This window comes from Bubalus kerabau, chromosome 21 (assembly GCF_029407905.1).
Source record: "Bubalus kerabau isolate K-KA32 ecotype Philippines breed swamp buffalo chromosome 21, PCC_UOA_SB_1v2, whole genome shotgun sequence".
NCBI classification, from domain to species: domain Eukaryota; kingdom Metazoa; phylum Chordata; class Mammalia; order Artiodactyla; family Bovidae; genus Bubalus; species Bubalus kerabau.
Genome location: NC_073644.1, coordinates 13,926,570 through 13,953,573, shown reverse-complemented (window position 1 = coordinate 13,953,573; position 27,004 = coordinate 13,926,570). Strand labels below are relative to the sequence as shown.

General features: G+C 37.8%; 1 protein-coding gene and 1 long non-coding RNA gene across 10 annotated transcripts in view; one reads left to right on the top strand and one right to left on the bottom strand.

The window, feature by feature from the left end:
* The window catches only part of CDH7 (cadherin 7), a 140,265-nt gene extending 117,187 nt beyond the window's left edge, over window positions 1-23,078 (top strand). For 7 of the 9 annotated variants that reach the window (XM_055559412.1, XM_055559413.1, XM_055559410.1 and 4 more), the window contains 4 exons: window positions 2,026-2,147; window positions 3,084-3,201; window positions 6,374-6,625; window positions 20,162-23,077. In XM_055559412.1, the coding sequence (XP_055415387.1) occupies window positions 2,026-2,147; window positions 3,084-3,201; window positions 6,374-6,625; window positions 20,162-20,655 (986 nt within the window). In that variant the 3' untranslated portion in view covers window positions 20,656-23,077. Of the gene's footprint in view, window positions 1-2,025; window positions 2,148-3,083; window positions 3,202-6,373; window positions 6,626-20,161 lie in introns of all 9 variants that reach the window. The other 2 variants (XM_055559415.1, XM_055559416.1) reach the window with 1 other exon arrangement.
* LOC129636135 (uncharacterized) overlaps window positions 1-27,004 on the bottom strand; it is a 329,885-nt gene that overhangs the window by 1,215 nt on the left and 301,666 nt on the right. The window lies entirely within an intron of this gene.

The following is a 27,004-nucleotide window of genomic DNA, read 5'->3' as shown; positions in this document are numbered from 1 at the left end:
ATATATATACACACACACACATAGGTAATATATATATATTATAGACATACAAAAGGAGCACTAACATCAGATAATATTTAAATTCATGGCTTCTTTGTCACTCTCTGTGTGTATATGACATTTGGATCAGAATTTCTCTTGCTCCCTTTAAAATCTGCAATGTATGATTCTAGATGTTACATGAAGCATGGTCATTTCCTTATTAGATTTGTGCTTTAGAGGCAGACATTTTTGATTGATTCTAATGGTTCATAATATAAGTTTCTTAAGAAAGATGGCATTGGAGTAATAGCTTTAGTCTAAGCACAAGCAGAGATCAGAGGTTGCAGGTTCAATGCCAGCCACGTGCACTAAAGTGAGTATTACAGTGATGAGTCACATGTTTTGCTTTTCAGTGCATATGACACTTATACTAATCAGTAGTCTGTAAGGTGTGCAATAAATAGCATTATGTCTAGAGAAACAATGCTGACACCTTAAGAAATATTTTAATGCCAAAGACTGCTGTCATCTGAACCTTTAGATGTAAGAATATTAGGAACATCAGAGGTCACTATCAGTTCAGTTCAGTTCAGTCACTCAGTCGTGTCCGACTCTTTGCGACCCCATGAACCGCAGCACACCAGGCCTCCCTGTCCATCACCAACTCCTGGAGTTTGCCCAAACCCATGTCCATAGAGTCGGTGATGCCATCCAGCCATCTCATCCTCTGTCGTTCCCCTCTCCTCCTGCCCTCAATCTTTCCCAGCATCAGGGTCTTTTCAGATGAGTCAGCTCTTCACATCAGGTGGCCAAATATTGGAGTTTCAGCTTCAGCATCAGTCCTTGCAGTGAACACCCAGGACTCATCTCCTTTAGGATGGAGTGCTTGGATTTCCTTGCAGTCCAAGAGACTCTCAAGAGTCTTCTCCAACACCACAGTTCAAAAGCATCAATTCTTTGGCACTCAGCTTTTTTCACAGTCCAACTCTCACATCCATACATGACCACTGGAAAAACCATAGCCTTAACTAGACGGACCTTTGTTGGCAAAGTAATGTCTCTGCTTTTGAATATGCTATCTAGGTTGGTCATAACTTTCCTTCCAAGGAGTAAGCGTCTTTTAATTTCATGGCTGCAGACACCGTCTGCAGTGATTTTGGAGCCCAGAAAAATAAAGTCAGCCATTGTTTCCACTGTTTCCCCATCTATCTGCCATGAAGCGATGGGACCAGACACCATGATCTTCGTTTTCTGAATGTTGAGCTTTAAGCCAACTTTTTCACTCTCCTCTTTCACTTTCATCAAGAGGCTCTTTAGTTCTTCTTCACTTTCTGCCATAAGGGTGGTATCATCTGTACCATAACACATAATAAATATAAGTTTTGAAATATTTTGAGAATTACCAAAATGTGACAGAGACACGAGGTAGGTGAGCCGGTATTATTGCAGAAATGGGACTGATGGACGTGCTTGATGAAGAGTTGGCATACACCTTATAAAATAAAAAAAAAAAGTATAAAATAATAAAAAAATAAAATAATGAAGTAAGAAAAAAAAAAAAGCATGAATAACATACTAGAAATGGGAAAATGATGGCACGAATTTCGAATAGATTTCTCTAGCCTAAAAGTTGTTCAGAGGTATACCCCATCACTTAGTAAGACATGATTGTGACTCAGTCTTGTGCTTCACTCATATACCCAGAGGATATAACCCAATCCTCTTATCAGATTCATTCTCCTCTGGAGATCTGGAGATGACAAAATAAGGCTTGGTTCAAAAAATATTTTTTTAATAAACTGTGTTCTGAACACAGTTGTTGACAAAAAAAATGTATTAGAACTCTGAAGCTATGCAAAACTATTTTTTGATATATATAAATGTAAATCCACTGAATAAATTGCCTGAGTGTAAAAAAAAAAAAAAAGAGTTGGACTACACCTTCAATTTGTAGAACACACAATCTCTACAAAGCACATTCAAAGCAAAGTGCAATAGAACTAGGTGTGCCTGTAAATGAGAAAATCTTTTCCTCTTTACTAGAGAATCCATCTCAAGTGGGAAGAGGCTACGTAGCAATCACTATCCTTGACATCAATGACAATGCCCCTGAGTTTGCCATGGACTATGAGACCACTGTTTGTGAAAACGCCCAGCCAGGCCAGGTAAGAGGCTTCAGAATACCAGCCTCCTCGTTCGTGATTTCTTTAAAAATACCCAGCGGTAGTTGCCTTTGAAATCCTGCCAGCTTTAAGATGAAATATCATCAGCATGTTTCAGCAAAACTAACACTTTGATGTATAGCATAAACTAATATTAAAGGAACTTTCAAATTCTGGTTTAATTGGGATGATGAAAAAATTCCTTCAGAAGAAAGGTAAGCATTGTAAAAGCCATGGTAGATGTTAAGGGCTTAGGCTTTTTTAAAGAGAAATATAGCATGTGAAGCTCGATTGGGCCATTTCCCATGTTACACAGCGGGGCTTACATACTTTGAAGTTCCACGAATTTAGTGGAGTGTAGACAGGGGAGCCTGGTGGTCTGCCGTCTATGGGGTCGCACAGAGTCGGACACGACTGAAGTAACTTCGTATTAGTAGTAGTAGCCTCCTTGTGGTTTGGTCTGCTCATCCATATTGTCAGTGTCTTGTGATGTTTCTGATAAGGTAACCAGCTATTTCTGAGGTTCACAAAAGTCAGTTCAAATATGAATTTTGAAAAGAACATGAGTTGATTTTCAGAGCCCTTTTTAGATTGCATTCGTATCTGTATGTGTGTTAGTCACTCAGTCGTGTCTGACTTGTTGCGATTCCGTGGACTCGAGCCCATCAGACTTCTCTGTTCATGGGGTTTTCCAGGTGAGAATACTGGAGTGGGTTGCCATTTCCTTCTGCAGGGGATCTTCCCCAAACCCAGGTCTCCCACATCATGGGCAGATTCTTTACCATCTTAGCCACCAGGGAAGTCCTCATTTCAGTAGACCTGACCCTTCCCCAGCTCATCGCACAGGATGGTATTTATCATCGTGTTAGGCTGCTCTGTTCCCTGCTCAGAACACGGAGCGCACGGCATGCTGTTATGTTTTACACTGTCTATTCCTAGGTTATCCAGAAAGTCAGTGCCGTCGATAAAGACGAGCCAGCCAACGGCCACCAGTTTTATTTCAGCTTAACAACTGATGCAACAAACAACCACAACTTTTCATTGAAAGACAACAAAGGTAAGGTTTACCTGTTGTCACCAGAGGAGGCAACAGGCAGGAGCTTTCTAAACAAGAGAGCTTTTTCTCACTCAGGAATGCTGATGGGGATTTTTTTTTTTTCTTTCTCATAACAGCAAGGACATTAATTAAAGGGAAATAAGCCCCTCAAGTAATTTTTATCTATGGATTTTCTGTCATGAAGAAGAAACTGCTACTTAAATCATTTTAGGCCTAAATCCAAAGAGGGGAGAAGATGGATTCATCTCTGTCTTTTATTTCTGGCTCTTTGCTTCCTTTTTGTATACAAAGCTCTTTATCCAGAGCATCTAATCAGTTGAGGGTCAGCTAAATGCCTTGGTAAGGATTATATTACCTAGGCATAACTTGAGACATTAGAAAAGTAATTGGACTTAACACATTTCAACCTAAATCACCTTTGACATAGTATTGTCAGTGTCAACATCAGTTACTGTTTCATTTTTAGCATAAAAGTAATCCATGGAAACAATATACTCTTGATGCAAAGAAATACAGAATTTAAAAGGAATAATGAATTCCCTGTCATTCCAAATCCCATTTCTCTGCTTCAAAGAAAAGCATTATAGAAATAGTTTTCAAATATCTGTAGCTAGTTTCTGGTTTTGCTCAATTATATAAACACACACACTTATAGCCATATAGATAGTATATTTAGTCACGAAGTTGTGTCTGATTCTTATGTGATCCCATGGACTGTAGCCTGCCAGGCTCCTCTGTCATGTAATTTTCCAGGCAAGAATACTGGAGTGGGTTGCTATTTCCTTCTCCAATAGATAGTACATAGACAGTCATAAAAACTTTTCAAGGAAGTATGAGAACTTGCTATTTATTATCTACCTTTGTTATGTGTGTGTGTGTGTGTGTGTGTGTGTGTGTAAACAGAGAGAGAGGAGATTATCAAAAGTTCAAAGTGTTACTCGCTCAGTTGTGTCCAACTCTTTGCAACCACATGGACTATAGCCTGCTAGACTTCTCTCTTCATGGGACTCTCCAGACAAGAATACTGGAGTGGATGGCCATTTCCTTCTCCAGGGGATATTCCCAACCCAGGGATTGAACCCAGGTCTCTCACATTACAGGCAGATTCTTTCCTGTCTGAGCCACCAGAGAGGAGTATATACCCCAACAATACAGAAAATGTATTTTTCAGTTTTAATATGTGAATCAAGTTTCAGAAAAACCAAATGTAGAATGTGTTAGTCCAATCTGACTTAGTAAAAAGACTTGCTTTCAGACAATTGACGTTGCAAGTGCTTTTATCTGAAGCCACCGACTGTTTTACTGGAGAAAATTCAGCTTTGGCCTCAAAAATTCTTGAAAATAGTTTTTCTGATGCTGCTCTCTGCTTAATGAGGATACTGCCTTTTCCCGTTAGCAACATAAAAGGAAGCACATTCTCTGTGTGGGTAATCCCAGACTCTCTGCCTTCATCGTAGTTGGAAAAGACCATTCTCAGCACTTGCACAGAGGGAAGTTTAGGCCTCAGCGGGCCTTAAATATTTCCCCCACGTGTCATCAGCCAGTACCACCATGATTGTCGGACCAGCGCAGAACTAAAATGGTTGGATTTTCCAGGAATTCATCCAGCCACACAATTAAAAGGTTTTTCCCAAGTCAAGCCCTTGCTTATGGGAATCCTGGAGGAAAACATAAGGACCAGGAAGAAGGAACAGCAGTTCATATGTTGGCTTGCGTTTTAGAGGGTACATAGAGAACACGGTGAACTTTATGATCTCTTTCCCAATCATAGGAACATTACTATAAATTTAAAAATCACATATCAGATATTGGACATTTTAGCATGGACTCCCCAATTTGCTGTGTGTGTGTGTTATTTGATGCCAGGCATGTTAGATTACAAATCTACAACTTTGAAAAACCTTTGTGTATCAAGTCATAAATATGTATAACATCTGATCAGTTGGGAGGCAGACTAGAGGTGTGTGTGTGTTAAGTTACAGAAACATGCTCAACATAATATCCTTCAACTCCATGTGTTTTTAAATAAACTAATACAGTTATGTAAAGTTTAAAAATAAAATAAAATTAATTAAAAAAAATAAATGAACGCTCTTGAATTCATACATTTTAAAATAAAAGATTTGTTTATATAGAACCCTACCAACTGAACACCAAACACTTTTCTTCCTGCTACATTTGTAATTCCAGTCTCATGAGTGTATGCTCTTCTGGGCTGTTAGAGATAGTAGATGTCAGCTGGCTCTTTGATTACAGTATTGTTAATTCTTTGATAACACTATATATTAAAGCACAGTAGATAAAACTCTGGTCCTGGTGTTCCCTCTTTTCCATTGTATTTTAATTAATTGCTATAAATTTTAAAATTACAGAAATTCCTTTATTAATTAAGGTAAGGTAACCTAAAGTCTATTTCTGATATAGAAATTAAAATCATATCATACAGCTATGTCATTCAGACTTACCACTGTTAAAAGTTTCACAGTAACTAATTGTTTAGATGAAATAAAATACTGAATATAAATTAATTTCAAATGGCCTAATTTATGACTGATAAAATGTTATATACATGATGTTTTGGTAATGCTGTGGACCGTATAGATTTTTAAAAATTATATAACAATTTCTGTTTTGAATATCTTTGCATACGCTTTTTAATTAAAATAAGAGTGGCTTATTTTACTTGTTTCTGTATTGGGCTTAGAAATTGTCAAAGAAAGGGTGGATTGAAAATTTCACCTATTTCTTCAATGACATTGCAAAAAGTATTTAACCTGTTAATCATTATTATCCTTTCTATAAGCATATGGTTTGAAATTTAAGATTGTAAAAATTATATCTAGTATACACTTTTAATATGATAAATGATGTATAAACAGTTTTCTGTTCAGTTTTACTTTATAACTGTTTCTTTGGTCTTAACCATGTAGCACGTTGTAAGTTTTTATTTTTATTTTTTTTATTTATTTATTTTGACAATTTTTTTTAATTTTTTATTTTTAAATTTTACAAAATTGTATTAGTTTTGCCAAATAAATGTATCCAGATGAACCAGTATTTGGAAATATGGCTCAAAAGAAGCTAAAGAGAGTGACTTTAAGTCAGATGAAATTTGGTAGGACAGGGTCCATCAGAAATCTTGTATTCTATACTTTTGCTCTCTTCACCCTAGACAACACAGCCTCAATTCTCACCAGGAGAAATGGTTTCCGGAGACAGGAGCAGTCTGTCTATTACCTGCCAATCTTCATCGTGGACAGCGGGTCGCCTTCACTCAGCAGCACCAACACCCTCACCATCCGCGTCTGTGACTGTGATGCAGACGGGGTCGCCCAGACCTGCAACGCCGAGGCCTACGTCCTCCCTGCCGGCCTCAGCACCGGAGCACTGATCGCGATTCTGGCCTGTGTCTTGACCTTATTGGGTAGGTACCATTTGCGATGCTTTTTCTGTAAGAGTGGTCACAACTGCCAGTGGTCAGAACTTTTCATACATTCTGAGGATACATGCAGATATTCTAACCCATGGTGTTTGGCTCACACAGGAATGACCATCGGCCACACGTCCCAGTGATATGTTTAAAACTGAAATTGTCAATTTTTATTTTGTAAACATCAGTGAAGATAAATGGCTTCTGTTTAAATTTTTTTTTTTAGATTTTAAAAAACATTTGCCATATGCTCCAGCCTATTTGTTTTAGAGTTCAGGAGTCTCTGTTAGACTAGAGAGAATCTTTTCTATGTTATTTTGATAATATGCTTATTTTAGAAATCATGGCCTTCAGTGGAATCTAATACTTAACTCCTTAAGACATGAACATTCTTTATGTTACTCTTTATTCTTGCCTATGTGTTTGAAATACATCATAATTTTTTTAAAAGACCAATGAATATGAGGGCATAAAAAAGAGAAATGATGACTTTACATCCTGCCTCTTTTCAGAAAAGATTTAAACTACATTTTATTATTTGCAAAGCTTAAAAGATTGCAATTTCAGCAATGCAAAATTTCCCAAGAAGAATTTACATATGTAATTGTACTTTTCCATGATTACTTTATTATGTGGTTAAGCTTGATTTATAACTCATATTAGAATTGCAGTTTTATAAGAGATTATGCAGCATCCTTTTAAAAATTGGAAGGTGTCCAACATGGGCATTGGGTAATGGGTTTATTCTTTTACATTCTGTGAAGGCAAAGTATAGTTACCTACAGCAAGGACAGTAAGCATTTAATATTGCATCTGAGCCTGTACTCTTGTGTTTTCTTGGGGTTTAACATAATTTGTAAATTCATTTATAGTTTTGTAAAAGCAGAATTTAGCAATGAGAATCATAATTGTATAATATTTAAAAGCAAGATTTATGAAGTTAGGTAAAACCTAGCTTTTATGCCTGCCTCCAACATATACTATGAGTCTGAGCAAGCTCTGGAAGTTGGTGATAGACAGGGACGCCTGGCGTGCTGCATTCCATGGGGTCGCAAAGAGTCAGACACAACTGAGTGACTCAACTGGTTGATTGAACATATACGAGCTCTTCACCAGGGGGAGCATTAGTTCTTCTAAGGCTAGCTTCTTAATCTCAAAAGAGAAAATAATATAGCTAAACTCATAAGGCTGTTGTGAATATTAAATGATAATTCACGTGCCAACCATCTAGTGAGCATTCAGCAAATTTTAAGTATTGATAAAGCAAGTTCTCAACCTATTAACCAAGGTAAGACCTACTTACTAATACACTGTGGAAATAATCTCATGAAAATGGAAGTTATTACCTTCAGCTAACCAAATCTAGACGAGCACTAGCTATTTTTTTCATATAGCTTCATACAGATGGCCAAAACTTAGAAATTCATTAGAAATGGCAAGTAATTCCCAATTAAAGTCTGAATATAATGTAAAGGACTAGAGTCAGTTTTGAAAAACATTGGACCATTGCAAACTGCTTATTATTTCTTTACCAGATTTCAAAACATGTTAATAAGAGGCAATTTGTATGTTTATTTTATAGTAGCTGGATAACCTAGAATATAAATATTTTCCTTCATGTATGTTTTTTTAATTTTATTGGATTATTGTTTTTTTGACTTAAAATGTTGTTTCAGGTGTATAACAAAGTGAATCAGTTTTTACATCTATCTATGTCCATTCTTTTTCAGATTGTTTTCCCATATAGCTTATTACAGAATACTGAGCAGAATTCCCTGTGCTGTACAGTAGGTCCTTGTTGGTTCTCTCTTTTATAGTGTGTATATTATTAATCCCAGTCCCCTATTTTATCCCTTATCCCTGTGATTCTCCTTTGGTAATCATGTTTGATTTTGAGATCTGTGAGTCTGTTTTATAAATAAGTTCATTTGCATCACTTTAAAATTAGATTCTACATGTATGTGCTATTACTTGATATTTGTCTGACTTACTTTCACACGCCTCTTGGCCATCTGTATGTCTTCTTTGGAGAAATGTCTATTTAGATCTGCCCATTTTTTTGACTGAGCTGTTTGGAGATTAAATCCCTTGTTAGTTGCTTATATTTATATTAAGTTATATGTATTTATATTAATTTTTGTTTTTTCCCTATTTGGATCTTTAGGTCCAAGAACCTCAAGTTCTATAACATCCCTTCTAGCTCTCGGTTCTTCAGACACAACGGAGATTAGTTAGACTGGCCCACCTTTAGTTTTTAGAAGGCATTTGTGGAAATCGCTGTCCACCTCATGAAATTAGTGCTCTTCCAGTGTGTCCAGGTTTGGCAGCTGGATGTTTAGGTTTCATGCTTCTTTTCATTTTTCTTCCCTGAAAAGACCTTAACAGTATTTTCCTCTGCTCTTAACTGTGCAGACCACTCATGATTTAGTTCAATAAGAAAATATTTTCCTGGCTTTATAAATAATAGTAGTACTTAAGTAAAAATATTAAATTGCAAAGAAAAAAATGAGGACTGTATGTAAAAGATGAATCCGCATTGTGATCTGTAAAGATAAAACATATCAACATAGCAGACCTAGTGATAATAACAGGCAGATTCCAGTGGCCTACTTATAGCAGCAGCTGTGTTCCTCTTTCAAACAAGTGCAAACATACTAAAAAAAGAATCGCATTGAATGAGATGGTACTAAGTGCTAGACGTTAGCGATCACTCGTAGCCCAGTCGGTAAAGCATCTGCCTGCAATGCAGGAGACCCAGGTTTGATTCCTGGGTGAGGAAGATCCCCTGGAGAAGGGAATAGCAACCCACTCCAGTATTCTTGCTTGGAGAATCCCCTGGACAGAGGAGCCTGGCAGGCTACAGTCCATGGGGTCGCAAGTATTGGACACAACTGAGCAACTAAGCCACCACCATGCCTACATTTTGCATGAGAAAATTGTATATTAGAGGAGACATGCACAACATTATAAGGTGTCAGAGCCAAGACCTAAACACAGCCCAGACTCCCTTGGGGATGTCCTTTATAAGGTATTTTTCCATAAGTATTTTCTAGTTTGAAAGACTTGTGTGCCTCTGGGAACCACCTGTTGATCTGTAAATATGGCAGGTCTATCTTAGATTGTTTCACCTAGTGGCTTTAGGACTTTGGTGAACTCTGTCTAATTTAAAGTGTCCTCCACTTAGACAATCCTAAATGTGTTCTCTCAAGCTTGGGAGTATGTTAAATGTGAGCTTATTCTTCATGGCATCCAAAATACACTAGCTGTCTTTAGGCAAATATTGTACTTAGGTCAGTTTTTCTGTCTCACATGAGCCTTAAATGAAATCATTCTAACTCACATATTTAATGGCGAGGAACTTTGTGATACTCGTTTTAGGGAATGGTAAGATCAATTTCAGTTGCGATTAAACTTCTTCCTGTCATGAGGCATGGAAGGCAGTATCTCATGTATGCAGATGATTTGCAAGTCTCTGGCTTGGATCTTAAACAGAACTAGAACATTGTTCTGTCAGACTGCTGACATGAGAAGTCTGAAATTATCATACACTGAACAATCTTCCTGTGTCCCTGCCTCTTCTCTTGTGTGTTTTTTGAGTGGAATTGGTCAGCCTGCACTCTTCTGTCCCATCTTCTGTAGCCAGTCAGCCCCTAAGTGCTGTTAATTTCACTTTGATTCTTGAATCTGTGTCTTCGCTCCCTTAATACTCTACCTGATTTTGGCCAGGGTCCATCTCCCCCCGCCCACCCCCCGAATTAATGGCAGCTTCCCTAGTCTCTATCAGCTCCAACCTAATGGAAACACAGAGTAAGCTTTTTAAAAGCAGATGTGATTGCAACACGCCCAGCTTAAAATTTCTGTGGCTCCCCATTGCCTACAGACTAGAATCACCTTCTTTCTATGACCTGACTGCTCCCTCTCAGGTGAACCTCTCTCTCTCTCTCCACTCACAGTGTACTTTAGTCAGATTGCAGAGCAGCACTTTGTCAGACTCATCCTCTTTTGTTTTTTACCTCTTCTTAAAAGCTTTCTTCTCTTGCTTGGAATACCTCTCCCCAGAATCCAACAAGCAGTAACTCCTTTTTGTTTTCAGCACTTAACCTGCTTTGCTCCTGAGTCCAAGTGGGGTGCTGTTCCTAAGGCAGCAAAACAATCTTAGAGCATCTTTCCTGGCTGATGAATGCAAACCAGATTGTCTACTCATCTGTCTCGTCTGGTGGACCCCTGCTTTTGGAGGCAATGACTGAGCAGTATTTCATCATTGTGTATATGTAGCATCTCAGAAAATTGTGATCTGACATAGACAAGGCATATATCATACATGATACCAAATGAATCCATGGGTGTTTGGGTGTACTCAGTAGTAGAAAAGAACATTTGATTTTTGTCATTATCCCTAATTTGTATTTCTGTTGGACCTGAATATTCCCATTTCAAAATATTCTACAGTTTTAGGCCTTTATTTGAGATCCAGTCTAAAGAGAAAAAAAAAAAATTATTGCAGTAGAGATTTCAAAGAAGCTTTGCTAAAATGCAGTTTAAATTTCATTTAAAAATGCTATATTTGATATCCACCTGAATCATACACTTGGATTTTATTAATTACAGCTCTTTATTCTTTGTGAGTATAAGTAATAGGTGACTCTGCCTAGGCTGTGCGTATGCGTGCAAGCTCAGTCGTGTCCAACTTTATGATCCCATGGACTGTAGCCCACCAGGCTCCTCTGTCCATGGGATTCTCCAGGCAAGAATACTGGAGTGGGTTGCCATTTCCTCCTGCAGGCGATCTTCCTGACCCAGGGATCGAACCCGTGTCTCCTGTATTGGTAGGTGAATTCTTTCCCACTGAGCTACCTGGGAAGTGTGGGTTCATAAGTGCAAATCCAAACGTGGGCCCTCTCTTCTGGGAATCTGCATATATCTGATTACACAGCACGTAGATCCAGACAAAGTGGTAAGCTGACTTCTCTCATCCTTTCCGTCTTTTCTTAGGTGTCATTTCCAATGACATCTCTCTGTGATCACAGCCTGACTTCACTAGTAGCCCTGTATTTTTCCTGTCATTTCACTTTTTAAAACAAATTATTTCATTGCTTGAAACATCTCAGAAGCATTAAATATACTTACATAAAATCCAGATGTTCCTCACAATCCACAAAGCAAGGCACCTTCTGACACCTGCTCATGGCTCGATGACATTAGACTGTCTGATCCCTCACTCACCCAGTAGGAAGAACCACATGGCCTTTCTTTCCATGAAGTTCAAATGTGCCACCCTGTTCCTGAGACCTTCTTCCAGCTTCCTCTACCTGTTGGATTCTTACTATTCTTAGTGCCCCAGTTCAGTATTACTTTGCAAGAGGGAATATCCTGATTAAATTAGGTGCTCCTCATTCCCACAATTCTTTATTACAGTGTGTTTCCTTTGTAGTGGGTATCATAGTTGGTAAATGTTTATTGTGCTCAAATTTAAAAAAAACCTTGAAAGTAATGATCTTAATCTCTCTCTTTTGTAAAACCATTATGTTCTCAAAGCCTAGCATAGGGCACCCAGGATAAAAAATATTTTGGGGTGAACTGGTGAATAGTACTTATTGCATTCTACTTATGCTACTACATTTGTTTTACATTTTATGCTCTTCATGAATAGGCCCAGTATCTGTTATTCCACTAAATGGAAGAGAGTAGCTAATCAAACACATCAACTAAATTAACTAGGGCTTATCAAAATCATATGCGTGTGAATGGTAAAGTGTATGTTTCATTCTGTGCATCAGTTATATGATACAAATTTTAGCAAGACCAAAGAAATAGGATCTGGAGTGTGTAAGAATTTATTATAGAAATTCAGAAAAAAATGACATTTTAAACGAAATCAGATAGTGCTTACTTTGTGTAGCACTATTTAAGCATGATGCAAATATAAACTCACTTAATCTTCATAAAGTTACTGTGAAATACTTTCTTTCAATATTATCTCCATTTTGGAGAGAAGGAAACTTGAAGTAGGGGGAGGTAGAAGTTATTAAAAAGCTAAGTTCTACTTGCCCATTGATGTGAATAATTATTTATAATTAATTACTGAACTTGTATTCTGATTATGCTAATAATTTTCATTTAGGTTGTTTTTCACTTATACCTAATAGAGTAATAATTGTAGTATGATACCTATTTCACTATTCAATATGTCATTTGATAATTAAATCCCCTACTATAACCATAAGACCATATGCAATTACGATTTTTCTGGTATTTTCAAATCTTTTGTTTAAATCGACTGTCCAGGAGAAACACATGTGAATCACATGTGTGATTTTAACTTTTCAAGGGAACCTCATTAGAAAAAATAGTTTTTAAAGTGAAATAAATGCTAACAATATATTAAAGCAGTATGAACAAACTATTGTAATCTTAACATGTAATCAGTTATTATTATATTTTACTTAAAAATTGTCTTTAACATCACATGTACATTTTACACTTAGAGCAATCTGAAATAGTGATAGCCGCATTTCAAATACTCATTCACCACCCGTGGCTGCCGCATTGAGTAGTCAAGATTTAGACAGCCTTTTATGACTAATACATTCTGAATGTTTATAAAGACCACAGAGCAAATAATATTTCTTGGTGAAGGCTGGTTCATCCATCACCTCTTACCTTACTGTCATCTCTTCTGTGAAGCATTCTCTGAGCATCCTGGCTAAACGTTTCCATCCATATATTCTTAGCATATGTTATAATGCTCTGTAACTATTGCATTATAAATAATTGCTTTTTCTTATTTAAGTTATTGAACTTAATGGCAAGAGCTATCTGCATATCACCATAGTATCTTACCTGTTTGTCAATTTAACAAACATTTATTGAAATCATACTGTCGAGTATTGTTCTTTGTGCTTTAGGTATATCTGTGTGGAATAGCATCCCTGCCCTTCTAGGGCTTATAGCTTTAGAAAATCTGTGCTCTGTAAAAAATATTGTTGAATTAAGTGATACTCAGACATTTACTTTTTGGAAGGAGTCTATAAACAATGGGGTACACTTAAAAAATGATAGTTAACTGGTTTACATATGCACCTTAAAAATCCTTTACAGATTTTTAAGCATGAGGAAAACTGACTGGAAGGTAATTTACATAACTGTGGTTTAAAATGAGCCCCAGACTGAATGTTTAAAATATGTTAATACGTGAATGGAAAAAGTTGTTCTTTAATAGAAGTAGCCTTATTTAGAAGTTAGTACTATTTTGTGGTCATCAGATTACATCTGCAGAATTCTATCAAGTTCTGGGCAAATAATTCTGTTGTTAGCCTGTGGGAAGTGGGTTAGAAAAGTAGGACCAAAATACTGCCAAGGTGATTCAGTAAAAACCAGGTTCCAGGTTAAATGTCTAGATGTGTATCTGACACACACCACAGTGAAGGTTGGAAAAAGAGTTCACTGAAGGGAGAGTTAGGGAGTTTGGGATGGACATGTGCATGCTGCCGTATTTAAAACGGATCACCAACAAGGACCTACTGTATAGCACAAGGAACTCTGCTCAGTGTTCTGCAGCAGTCTGGATGGGAAAAGGGCTTGGGGGAGGATGAATACATGTATATGTATGGCTGAGTCCCTTTGCTATTCACCTGAACTATCACAGCATTGTTAATCGGCTATACCCCAATACAAAAAAAAAAATTAGAAAAAGAAGAGTTCACTAACTTACAGTGTGAACTTCTAAATTTTTCTATATCTTTAGAGACTGGTACTCTCCCGGTCTGCCTGCTTCTTGGCACCCATGCATGCCTGTATTTTCTTACAGCGAGTCGCATGACGATTTGTACTATATTTATACGTGTATATATAGCCTCCACAGTGAGCTGCTGGGATGTGGGAATCACTCTTGCTATATTTGGCCGGTACCCAGCACTATTTCCTACACACTGGGATACTCGGAAAATGTTGAAATCGAATGTTAGGAAACTGAATTCTACAATCAGAAATGTAGGTCAACATTACGCATTTTCTGCTCTAAGAGTGTTCCAACTTCCTTTCTCACATCTACTCTTCCCTGCCTCCTTAGTCTAATCAGAATGACTTTTCTTCTAAAAACAAATCTGATCATACCATGCTCTCCTTAACCCTTGCTAGTGCCTACGTCTCCTGGCTTCCCTCCCATGTCTGTCTTTACTCTTCCCCCATGTTGGTCTCATACTTTTGTTCGCTGGTTGACTGTGCCCAGAATACTCTTTCATCTCACCTCTTGACACTCAGGCTTCAGTTATCCTGTTAGTTCTTCTGCTTCTGATCTGTTTCCCTTAATAGGTTAATATATCCTTGGTGGTGGTGGTGGAATCACTAAGTTGTGTCTAACTGCTGCAACCCTGTGAATGGTAGCCTGCCAGGCTCCTCTGTACATGGGATTTCCCAGGCAAGAATACTGGAGTGGGTAGCCATTTCCTTTTCCAGGGGATCTTCCTGATGTAGGGATCGAACCTGGGTCTCCTGCATTACCAGGCAGATTCTCTCCCAACTGAGCCATGAGGAAGCTCTGATATATCCTTGTAAGATCATATTTTCCTCTTTTGGAATAATTATCACTGTTTTTCTTTTATATACAGCTGTCTTTATCTGATGAATATTTGTCCACCCCATTTAATTCTAAGGACTTCCCTGGTGGCGCAGACAGTAAAGCATCTGCCTACAATGCAGGAGACTGGGGTTCTATCCCTGGGTCAGGAAGATCCCTTGGAGAAGGAAATGGCAACCCACTCCAGAATTCTTGCCTGGAAAATCCCATGGACGGAGGAGCCTGGTGGGCTGCAGTCCATGTGGTCGCAAAGAATCGGACATGACTGAGTGACTTCACTTTCACTTTACTTTAATTCTAAGTTCCATGAGGAAATGTATGTTTGCTTGTATGTGCAACATTGTATAAGTATACCAAAGTCATGTACTAAATGGTTAACTCATGTTTGTGAAGTGGATATATAAATTCATAAACAAGCACAATACATGTGCATGTCTAGGCTCCAACTAGGCCTAAATCTTTTCTTTTGTCTCCACTCAGACGTAGAGTTCATATGACAGAAAGACATGTGATAAAACGTTTTAAAATATATAATCTTGTGCTTACTTAGGCAGAAAATATTCCTTTTAATACAGGGATTATCTCCATAGCCACTGAAGAGCAGTTAATACTTGTTCTCCATAAAGGTTAAAATTTATTTTTTATACATGCTCAAGTAGTTAGAAATTAATATTCTCCCAAGTCATTGAAATGTTAAACTGTCTAACCTTCTAAAAGACTTCACATTTATTCTCAGCCCCAGGCAAGACTGGGAAATAAAACAAACTTCATAAGATATTAATATCCTAAATGGGTATTGTGCCCATGGGCTGAGGCACCCATGGGTTCTCAGGTTTCACTTTTCCTAAACACTGTAATTGAAGGTCAGAAGGCAAGTATATTGGTAGTTTGAAAATAAATTTACAACAGAGCATAATAAATAATTGTAAGATGTAGATAATATATGACAAGATCCATTGTACTTACATGAAAGAAAGAGAACTGAGAATTTTGATATGTTTTGTCTTCTAAGATACTGACTTAAATGAAAATAACATCTAATTCTTACGTCTAATTCTACCCTTCTTCATACCCTCATTACTCCTATGCCGTCACTTCTTCCATCCTTCTGTGCTCAGTTGAACATTTGCTCCATCCCAGTGCCCCACTTTGTGTGGTATATTTCTCATTTTCAACTGCTTCCAACAGCCCACCCATCGCAATTCTTTGGATACTCACCTTTCCTGTGTCTTAACTCATTTTGACTTCTTAATCAGAAGTCTTTGTTGGTTAAACTTTCTGCTGCAATTCTACTTTTATTTCTAGCAGACCATATAAAAAAGTTTCAGAAACTAAAGTATATAAATCTAAAATTCCTGATGTGTCTTTCTGGGTTCTAGCAACTTTTACCTGAGTTCTCAGCTTTTATCTCTATTGCCTTCTACGAAGTTCTAAGCTCACAGCATGAAAGTGCAAAGGCTTTGAAGATAGATGGGAGTACAACTCAACCCAGATTATTATGTTGACCACAGAGAGATTATTTCGTGTCTGAGACAATCTGCCGAAGGGAAAAGACTTACTCCAGAGAATTACCGGGAAGGTCAGCTGATATTCTGCATTCAGACCATCATCTTAATTTACTGCTTTTTTTCTCTCCCATTTCATCGTTAGGCATAGGTCTTGCCTTAAACTTGACATGCCTTCTACTTTGCTTATTACCTAACTTCATTCTTGGTTTTCCTTCAGGGGAGAAACAGAATGTCTTCACCTGCTATGTTCACAGAATTTTGCATGAATGTTCTTATAGATCACAGGATAACTATGAACACATCTCTATTGCACAAGTGCCTGGCCTGCTGCTCATCTCCCGACACGATTCCCGAATTGCTTCGATCTCTTTAGTCCCCACTGTGAGCACAGAAGTTGGCTGTAACTATCACATATGGCTAGGTTCAGATTAAGTGACTTGCCCAAGTAGTAACTACTGGGCAAATATCACCCAGCTAATATCAGGAAAGAATGGACTTTTATCAAAGGCCTGCTTGACACCAAAGCTATATGTTAATTTTCAAGTTTCATACCTGAATGTTACAACAGAAACGTATTGATCTTTTGTGAACGTGTTTTTGCTGTGGCATTCTGGCATGGAGCTTGAAAACTAAAAGGCTTTGGAGTGGTGGACATGATAATGTTCAGAAGACAAAAAGGGACAGGGTTGGGAATCCACTTAGCAGAGAGGGCAGACATATAGCAGAGTATTTATGGGAACAGACAGGAAATGAATGATGCCTCATTCATTTCAAAACCATGGGTTTTGGAATTACACATCTGCTACTTTGATGAAGCCAGTTGAAAACATTCAAGTGTAGTAAATAAGATGAAAGAAAGATGAAGAGAAAAGCATTTATGTGCCATGGCAACAGGAGAAAGTGGGCAGAAATCTCAGAAATGTATATCAGTTCCTAAACTGTAGGTTGCACATAAAGCAACCTACAGTTGTGGGGGATCCAGGGTCAAATAGGAAAGGAAGTAAAGAAAGTAAAAAAGTGCCGCAATAAACAAGTGGCTTCCCCCTATTTCTAAAGATCCCCAATAAAATTATTTTTGTCAGTCACATTCCTACTGATGATGGAAAACAAATAGCAAACACATGCCTAAGAAAGCATATACTTTTCATTGACGATAACAAAATGGTTTAAAATTAATTCATGTTTAGATTTTGCTTTTTAAAACAAATTGAGGTGAAGGCTGGAATATGCTTCACCCCTACTCATTACCTTTAATTACTCCAAATTACTTTGATGTCTTTCTTAGTTTTATATTTTTGTTCTCAAATGTGTTCTTAATGCCAAAGAAAAACCTTAAAGGGTATTTTAAATATAAACTTCTTTTTAAACTGCTGAGAGTAATATACCTCAAACAGTAATCCACTCAGTATATATTTTGGGACTTCTAGACCTTCCAGGAAAACAGTTCTTGTGATTAAAAATTGTTAAAAGGATATCTTTTTTGTAGCCAAAGATAATTCACTGATTTTCACTAATGATTATATATTTTTGAATTCTAAAATTCAAGAATACCTTTCTACTTCATTTTAATTCATAGGCCATGAAATCTAATATGTTCCCAAGTCAAGCAGCTTTAAGTAACTCATAGCCAGGGCAGAGCAAGAGTCATCGTCTTATTCGTGTATACAGTTGTCCAACTGTATCTGTGGGGAGCTGATTCCCAAAGTCAAGAATGCTCAAGTCCTTTATGTAAAATAGTGTAATATTTACATATCACCTATGTACATCTTCCCCTTTACTTCAGATTATCTCTAACACCCAATACAATGTAAACATTATGTCAGTAGTTGCAAATTCAATGTAAATGTTGTGTAAATCGTAGCCTAAGTGAAGCAAATTCAAGTTTTGCTCTTTGGAACTTCCTGAAATTGAAAAACAAAAAAAAAGTTTCAATCTAAGTTTGGTTGAATCTTTGGATGTGGAACCTACCAATCCAGAAGGCCAACTGTATTTATTAAGAGGCACAAAAGTACATATTCAGTTTGAGAAAAGCGAGGTAGATGATCTTATTTGCAAAGGAGAAAGAGGCATGGATATAGATTAGAAATGTATGGACATCAAGGGGGAAAAGGAGGATAGGATGGATTGGGACTGGTGTATACAGTACTGATACTATGCATGCTGCTGCTGCTGCTAAGTTGCTTCAGTCATATCCAACTCTGTGTGACCCCATAGACGGGAGCCCACCAGACTCCCCCGTCCCTGGGATTCTCCAGGCAAGAATACTGAGGTGGGTTGCCATTTCCTTCTCCAGTGCATGAAAGTGAAAAGTGAAAGTGAAGTCACTCAGTCATGTCCGACTCTTAGGGACCCCATGGGCTGCAGCCTACCAGGCTTCTCTGTCCATGGGATTTTCCAGGGAAGAGTACTGGAGTGGGGTGCCTGCCATTGCCTTCTCTGGATACTATGTATAAAATGGATTAATTGGCAGGAACCTACTATATAGCACATGGAACTCTGCTCAATGCTCTGGGTTGACCAAAATAGGAAGGAAATCCAGAAAAGACCAGATATATGTATATGGCTGATTCACTTTGCTATACAGCAGAAACTAGCACAGCATTGTAAAGCGACTAAACTCCAATAAAAATTAACTTACAAAAAGTATATTCAGTTTGTTTAAAAGTATAGCCAGTGTAGTTGTTTGTCTCTGTTTTCCAGTGCAAACATCTCCTTTATTATGTATGTTTTGATAAAAGAAAAACTCCTAATGTTAAAGAAATGATTGATTTCTTCCATCAATCTTTGGCTACTGCTAAAACCTTACAACCTGTAGGCATAATACCTGTAGGCATAATACATTAAAAACCCAGTTCAGTGTTTCATGCTGAAAGTGGGACTCTATTAGAGGGAAGCTTTTAATGCTCGTATAGGGTCTGACATACTGGATTTTATTTAACAGCTGAGTTTCCTAGACAAGTACTAGGCATTTCTTCAAAGAACCCAGCCAAATGCTATAATCCATTTCCCTCGGAAATGGCAGTTGTTAAATTAGACCCCAAACATTTATGAATGTCGCTTTGCCTTTCCAGCAATTAAAAGAGTTCCAAAAAAAAAAGAAAGAAAGGTCCCTTTGTGTTTCATGGCTTTGAAATTATTATGTTAATCCTGAGCTGGTCCTCCCATGTGCTCTGTCAAATGCTTTGGAGGTTACATTCAAGAGGGTGGCATCAGTTCTGAACAGGTGTGGGAAAGGGTTTCTTGATGTATAAAAACTGTTTGATATTAAAGGCGTTTTAGCAGTTTGAGCGCATCTACTGCTGTGAGTTCCCGCGTAAGTAGGCAGCCCATTCATTTCCCTTTAAAGGACAAACACCTGAAATCAACACCAGAGACCTACTTTCCCCAGGATGGAGGGGTAGCCAGTGAGTTGACTGAAACTGTCCCTTTGCTTTCTCCTTCTCGTAGTGCTGATCCTCCTGATCGTCACCATGAGAAGACGGAAAAAAGAGCCCCTGATTTTCGACGAAGAGAGAGATATCAGAGAAAACATCGTCCGATACGACGACGAGGGTGGGGGAGAGGAAGACACGGAAGCCTTCGACATGGCCGCGCTCAGAAACCTCAACGTCATGAGAGACACCAAGACCCGGAGGGATGTGACCCCGGAAATCCAGTTCTTGAGTCGACCGACTTTTAAAAGCATCCCGGATAATGTCATTTTCCGGGAATTTATTTGGGAGAGACTGAAAGAAGCCGACGTGGATCCCTGCGCCCCGCCTTATGATTCCTTGCAGACGTACGCCTTCGAGGGGAATGGCTCGGTGGCGGAATCTCTCAGCTCCCTAGATTCCATCAGCTCAAACTCTGATCAGAATTATGACTACCTTAGTGACTGGGGACCGCGTTTTAAACGCCTCGCAGACATGTATGGAACCGGCCAGGAGAGCTTGTACTCATAGCCCTGGAGACCTTCATTTGAAAGGTACTGAAGGAAAAGTAAAGGCAAAAAGAAAAAAAAAACAGCAACACAAAGGACGTGCAGAACACAAGAACTCCGCTTGCTAAAGGGAAATGGTTGTAAATATTCCTCCATTTTTAACTGTTTAGGTTTCTGCCTTGGTGAAGCAAATCTTCATTAGACTTGTCCAAGGGACTGCACTGACCACAGACTCTGAGCATTTGAAGGCTTTTTTGATTGAAAAAAATAAGAAATGCTCAGTGGTTTGTGAATAGACAGCAACTCTCAGATACCTGCAAAGGCACCCAGCCTTCTGAGTGAGTAGTGCGGTGATGGTATCGGCAGTGAGGGAGTAAAACACCATATGCCAGGAAAAAGTCCTGGAACTTCTTGCATATCAAAACTTGGGACAAATTTAATTTACAGTGATGCTTTCTGCTTGCTAGATTAGAGCATCCAGCAGAATTTTATTGCTGTGGGTTAGCAAATATATTTTATTTCGCAATATAAAAATTCTCAGAAAATCCTCCCCAGTCCTCCAATACAAGCCAATAAAATTTGGTTTAAGGCAACATAAACCGTTGTTTAGCAGATAAATCCAGAAGTGTTCCAAATAAGCAACAGGTAAATCATTCTTAAAGTTGGCAGTCTTTTTGAGATACTTGTGTAGGTATGAAAAAAAGTTGCTGTCTATTCGTTGCCTTTTTTTTATTATCTCTTCTGATTTGTACAGGAGACTACCTTTTCTTTTTTTATTTGACACATGGTGTTATATTTATTTTGGAGCTCCAATCTCCACTCAATTCAGGTCCATCTTCCTGCCTCGGAATATTAAGCTCATCAGAACATGTTGATTTTTTTCCACTCTGAGCTACATGAAGGAAATGAAGCATAGAAATAGAAAGAAAGAAAAAAAAAGGTTGAGCAATTGAGCCCTTACTACTGTTCACATCTCAGAGAGGAACACAGCTACAAGTACATAGAAATTGTCTGTCTGAGCCATTAGAATTTAGAGAACATTGGAAGGAAGTGTATTATAGAAGGAAGATTTCAAAAATGAGAGAATTGAGATTTTCTTTGATGCAAGGTTTATTTTTCAAGGTAACAAGTTCTAGACGCTCCAAAAACTTTTGAGAATTTGTTTTCCCCTCCTCCTTTGCTGTAAAAATATGGACAGATTTTTTTGAATGTATCTTAATGTAATGTTATAAATTTCAAAATCCATCTTTCAATTCTGATGCAAATATGTTCCTCAAGAATTATCCAAACAGTGTATACTTTCTGTACCAGTTTAGATGTGCCAAAGTGAGCAGAGGAAATTCAAGTAATCACATGTGTTTGAGAAAAAGAATTTTATGACGAAAGTGTTATTTCTACCTAATATTATTTTCTAGGTTAATACTAGTTTAATGTGAATATAGTCAAGTAAGAATGAATTTTTTTTTCTTTTTACCTTTTAAAAAGGGTTTATTGATGGGTTCCTAATAAATCTACAGATAGTGGACATTGTATAGGAAATTGTTTCTAAAAGTGCTTTCTGAAAGACAAACACTGGAACCCGAGTATCAGTATTTTGATTACATGAGGAGAAACTCTGTAGGATTCTGTAAAATTGCAGCCCACCTTTAGAAATGAAGTATGTGAAAGTGGCCTTCAGCTTCATCAAAATAAATAATTCAATAAATACGATTATCTGTAAACAGTTCTTTCATTTGAATAGTTTTATAGACATTGTTTCATGACTAGACATGCTTCTTGCTGTATTAATACACATATGCATATGAAAAACCAATTTTATAACAGAGTAAAGGATACTGTTCATGACTTTTAATCACATACGTTTTTCAGATTACAGAAGTAAAGCATAGTACATTCACCCAAGTCCATAAAATCAGAGCGCAGTGCAGGAATGATATAAATGTTAAGTCAGCAAGGTGCTGAGAATACGACTGCATAATAATCCCCTTGTCCGCAAGGAGATAAAATAGTACATTTGGGTTATGATGTCACAGCTGCTGATTGTTGCATAAATGGAAGTTTGAATGTATTTTAGAAAAGGAACATCACACCATTCATCTTGCTTTCTCTCCTTTTAAAATATATATGGTTTCTTCTTTTTTCCAAAAAAAAAATTCATATTTGCCAGTAAATGATTGGGGGGAAGGCTTTAATTTAAATAAAGATTTGAAATTCTTGCATATACTCAATTGCCATTTTGTGTGTGAAAGACGATGATAATACGGTATTGAACTTGGTTCAGTGGTGTTTAGAAGAAATCTTGAGATGGCTACAAGTGTGTCCCTAATAGAGAGAGAGTTTATACGAAGTGTTCTAGCTCAGCTTCTTTTAATGATGGTGAATGCTATTTTAGTTCTCTTTTTTCCTTCTGAAATCTAGGGTTATATATGTTTATCTGACATCCTTGAGAGAGAGGCTGTGTTGTAAACCCAGAGAGTAGTTGATGAACAAAAATCAGTGTTTGAGCTAGTTACAGAATTTTCCAAAAGCGTCTAAATAAATACCTATTGTATCCTCTAACCACTAAAATTCAGTGGTGGACTGGAGCCAGCTCAGAACAACTCCTAAGTACCAATTATGCATATTTCTTCCCGATTCTGCTTCTAGGGATAATATCTTGGTAGGTCAGCCATGGTGGTAATAGTTAGACCTTCACAGAAATCAGCAAACACTACCTTTTCTTTCTTTTTTTTTTTTTTTTGAGAACTGTTAATAGTTGGTAGCTGTTTACTAACACTTCACTGCTTACTTTATAAAAGGAAATCTAGTTGTAAATACAGTATGAATGAACAGAATATCAAATAATGACATGAGAGCAATATGTGCCCTGTTCTGCTACTAAATAGAGATTCATGTAGTTGTGACTTCTAGTATCAGATCCTTGGAGCTTCAGGTAGAAAAGGAGGGGACCCACTTCATATGGGATGCAGAGAACGGTTGGGAAGTCAGCATCTTTACATATTTTCCATTTGTCCCTATGGGGGCACCATTAGAAACTGAAGGTATACAAAGTAATGCATATTTTGGACAATTTTGTTTCTTAAAATTAATTGCATGTAACTTGTTACCTTCCAACTCAAAGAAATAAACTCAGGCCTCTACTCTAGATTGTTACTCTTGCATAATTTTAAGTCAGTGTGAAGAACAGGAAAACTAAACCTTATCAAGAAAGTTGAATTTTGGAGATCAAGCCTAAATTATGATTCTGGATGTGCATTATGCTAAAGCAATATTCCAAAGTCAGCTGCAGACCAAAATTAGGAAGGAGAGAAGAAGATAAAATGCTGTACAGAGGCAATGAGTAGATCTTTCTACAAGCAGTCACCTAGATGAAGCTGGTCGACTTTTTCCTTTGATAGGAAGCTCAGCTGAGGCTGACTGCAGTTACAATTAGATAACTACTAGACACAGGCAAGAAATAATAATGTGAAGATATTGCTACCCGCCTATTCACTCTGCCCTCTGAAAATGTCTTACATTTATTTTAACTTCACGCACAATTACATCTACTACACTGGATGATGAGCAGTCTTTGGCAATTATTCTCATGTAAATGGCATAGTTGTAGGAATTGTATTTGTGGTATGGTGCACATGCTCAAAGAACTTACATGCAAATAGAGTGTTAGCATCATATATTTAAATATAAAATCCAGAAGAGCTTAAGATAAAGTTAGATATACTGCAAGAGGCAACAAGCATCTTGTTTAAATATTTTAACACTTTTAAGTACTATTAAATATTAATCATCAAATTTTCCATGTTATTTTGACACCTTTTGACTTAAGCCACCTGATGAGAAGAGGTGACTCGTTGGAAAAGACTCTGATGCTGGGAAAGACTGAAGGCAGGAGGAGAAGGGGCAACAGGCATCACCAACTCAATGGACAGGAGTCTGAGCAAACTCAGGGAGATAGTGAAGGACAGGGAAGCCTGGTGTGCTGCAGTTCATGGGGTCACAAAGAGTTGGACATGGCTGAGTGACTGAACAACAACAAAAGCTGACTTTCAAACTGTTCTAGTTACCCAAGTTGTTTCTAAATCATTAATTGAAGGTTTATGGGCTGCCGTCTATGGGGTTGCACAGAGTTGGGACACGACTGAAGCAACTTAGCAGCAGATCTAATTAAAGTTGATTGAAAGAAAGCTTGGATTTACTCTAAACTGTTTCTGGTCAGGGATATCTGGGGACAAATAGAATGTATGTGACAGTTAACACATAAGGAAATTCATTTTCTGTTTGTCCAGGTAGTTTATTTGAACTTAAAATCTATCAGTTTACTTCAGTCACTCAGTCGTTTCTGACTCTTTGGGACCCCATGCAGTGCAGCACACCAGGCTTCCCTGTTCATCACAAACTCCTGGAGATTACTCAAACTCAGGTAGATTGAGTCAGTGATGCCATCCAAACATCTCATCCTCTTGTCCCATTCTCCTCCCACCTTCAATCCTTTCCAGCATCAGAGGCTTTTCTAGTGAGTCAGTTCTTTGCATCAGGTGGTCAAAGTAGTACAGCTTCAGTAACATTCCTTCCAATGAATATTCAGGACTGATTTCCTTTAGGATGGACTGGTTGGACCTCCTTAAAGTCCAAGGGACTCTCAAGAATCTTCTCTAACACCACAGTTCAAAAGCATCAATTCTTCAGCATTCAGCTTTCCTTATAGTCCAACTCTCCCATCCGTACATGACTACTGGAAAAACCATAGTTTTGACTAGATGGACCTTTGTTAGCAAGGTAATGTCTCTGCTTTTTAATATGCTGTCTAGGTTTGTCATAACCTTCCTTCCAAGGAGCAAGCGTCTTTTAATTTCATGACTGCAGTCACCATCTGCAGTGATTTTAGGGCCCCCCAAAATAAAGTCTCTCACTGTTTCCATTCTTTCCTCATTTGCTATGAAGTGATGGGACCAGATGCCATGATCTTAGTTTTCTGAATGTTGAGCTTTAAGCCAACTTTATCACTTTCACTTTCATCAAAAGGCTCTTTAGTTCTTCTTTGCTTTCTGCCGTAAGGGTGGTGTCATCTGCATATCTGAGGTTATTGATATTTCTTCCAGCAGTCTTGATTCCAGCTTGTGCTTCATCCAGCCCAGCATTTTGCATGATGTACTCTGCATAGAAGTTAAACAAGCAGAGTGATGATATGCAGCCTTGACATACTCCTTTCCTGATTTGGAACCAGTCTGTTGTTCCATGTCCAGTTCTAACTGTTGCTTCTTGGCCTGCATACAGATTTCTCAGGGGGCAGTTCAGGTGGTCTGGTATTCCCATCTCTTTTAGAATTTTCCACAGTCTGTTGTGACTCACACAGTCAAAGGCTTTGGCATTGTCAATAAAGCAGAAGTAGATGCCTTTCTGGAACTCTTGCTTTTTCGATGATCCAGTGGATGTTGGTTATTTGATCTCTGGCTCCTCTGCCTTTTCTAAAACCAGATTGAACATCTGGAAGTTCACAGTTCACATATTGCTGAAGTCTGGCTTGGAGAATTTTGAGCATTACTTTACTAGCATGTGAGATGAGTGCAATTGTCTGGGAGTTTGAGCATTCTTTGGCATTGCCTTTCTTTGGGATTGAAATGAAAACTGACCTTTTCCAGTCCTGTGGCCACTGACGAGTTTTCCAAGTTTACTGGCATATTGAGTGCAGCATGTTAATAGCATCATCTTTTAGGATTTGAAATAGCCCAACTGGAATTCCATCACCTGCACTAGCTTTGTTTGTAGTGATGCTTCCTAAGGCCCACTTGACTTCACATTCCAGGATGACTATCTCTAGGTGAGTGATCACACCATCAAGGTTATCTGGGTCATGAAGATCTTTTTTGTATAGTTCTATGTATTCTTGCCACCTCTTCTTAGTATCTACTGCTTCTATTAGGTCCATACCATTTCTGCCCTTTATTGTGCCCATCTTTGCCTGAAATGTTCCCTTGGTATCTCTGATTTTCTTGAAGAGATCTCTAGTCTTCCCCATCCTATTGTTTTCTTCTATTTCTTTGCATTGATCGCTGAGGAAGGCTTTCTTTTCTCTTTTGCTATTCTTTGGAACTCTGCATTCAAATGGGTATATCTTTCCTTTTCTATAGTCAATTATTTTTAAATTATTAACATATATTGTGTATATATTCCAGGGTATATGAAAGTTTAGGGAAACTAACATAATAAGATTAAGTGACAAATCATCATCATAATCAAAAGAACAAGAAAGGAATAATAGCATTTCCATTTTCAGTGTAATTGAAATTGTTTCAGAAGAGTGGGATTAGCCCTTAAGAAAAATGGGAGTTATTTGAGGCTGTGACTTGGCAGGCACTATAAAGTATACTTCC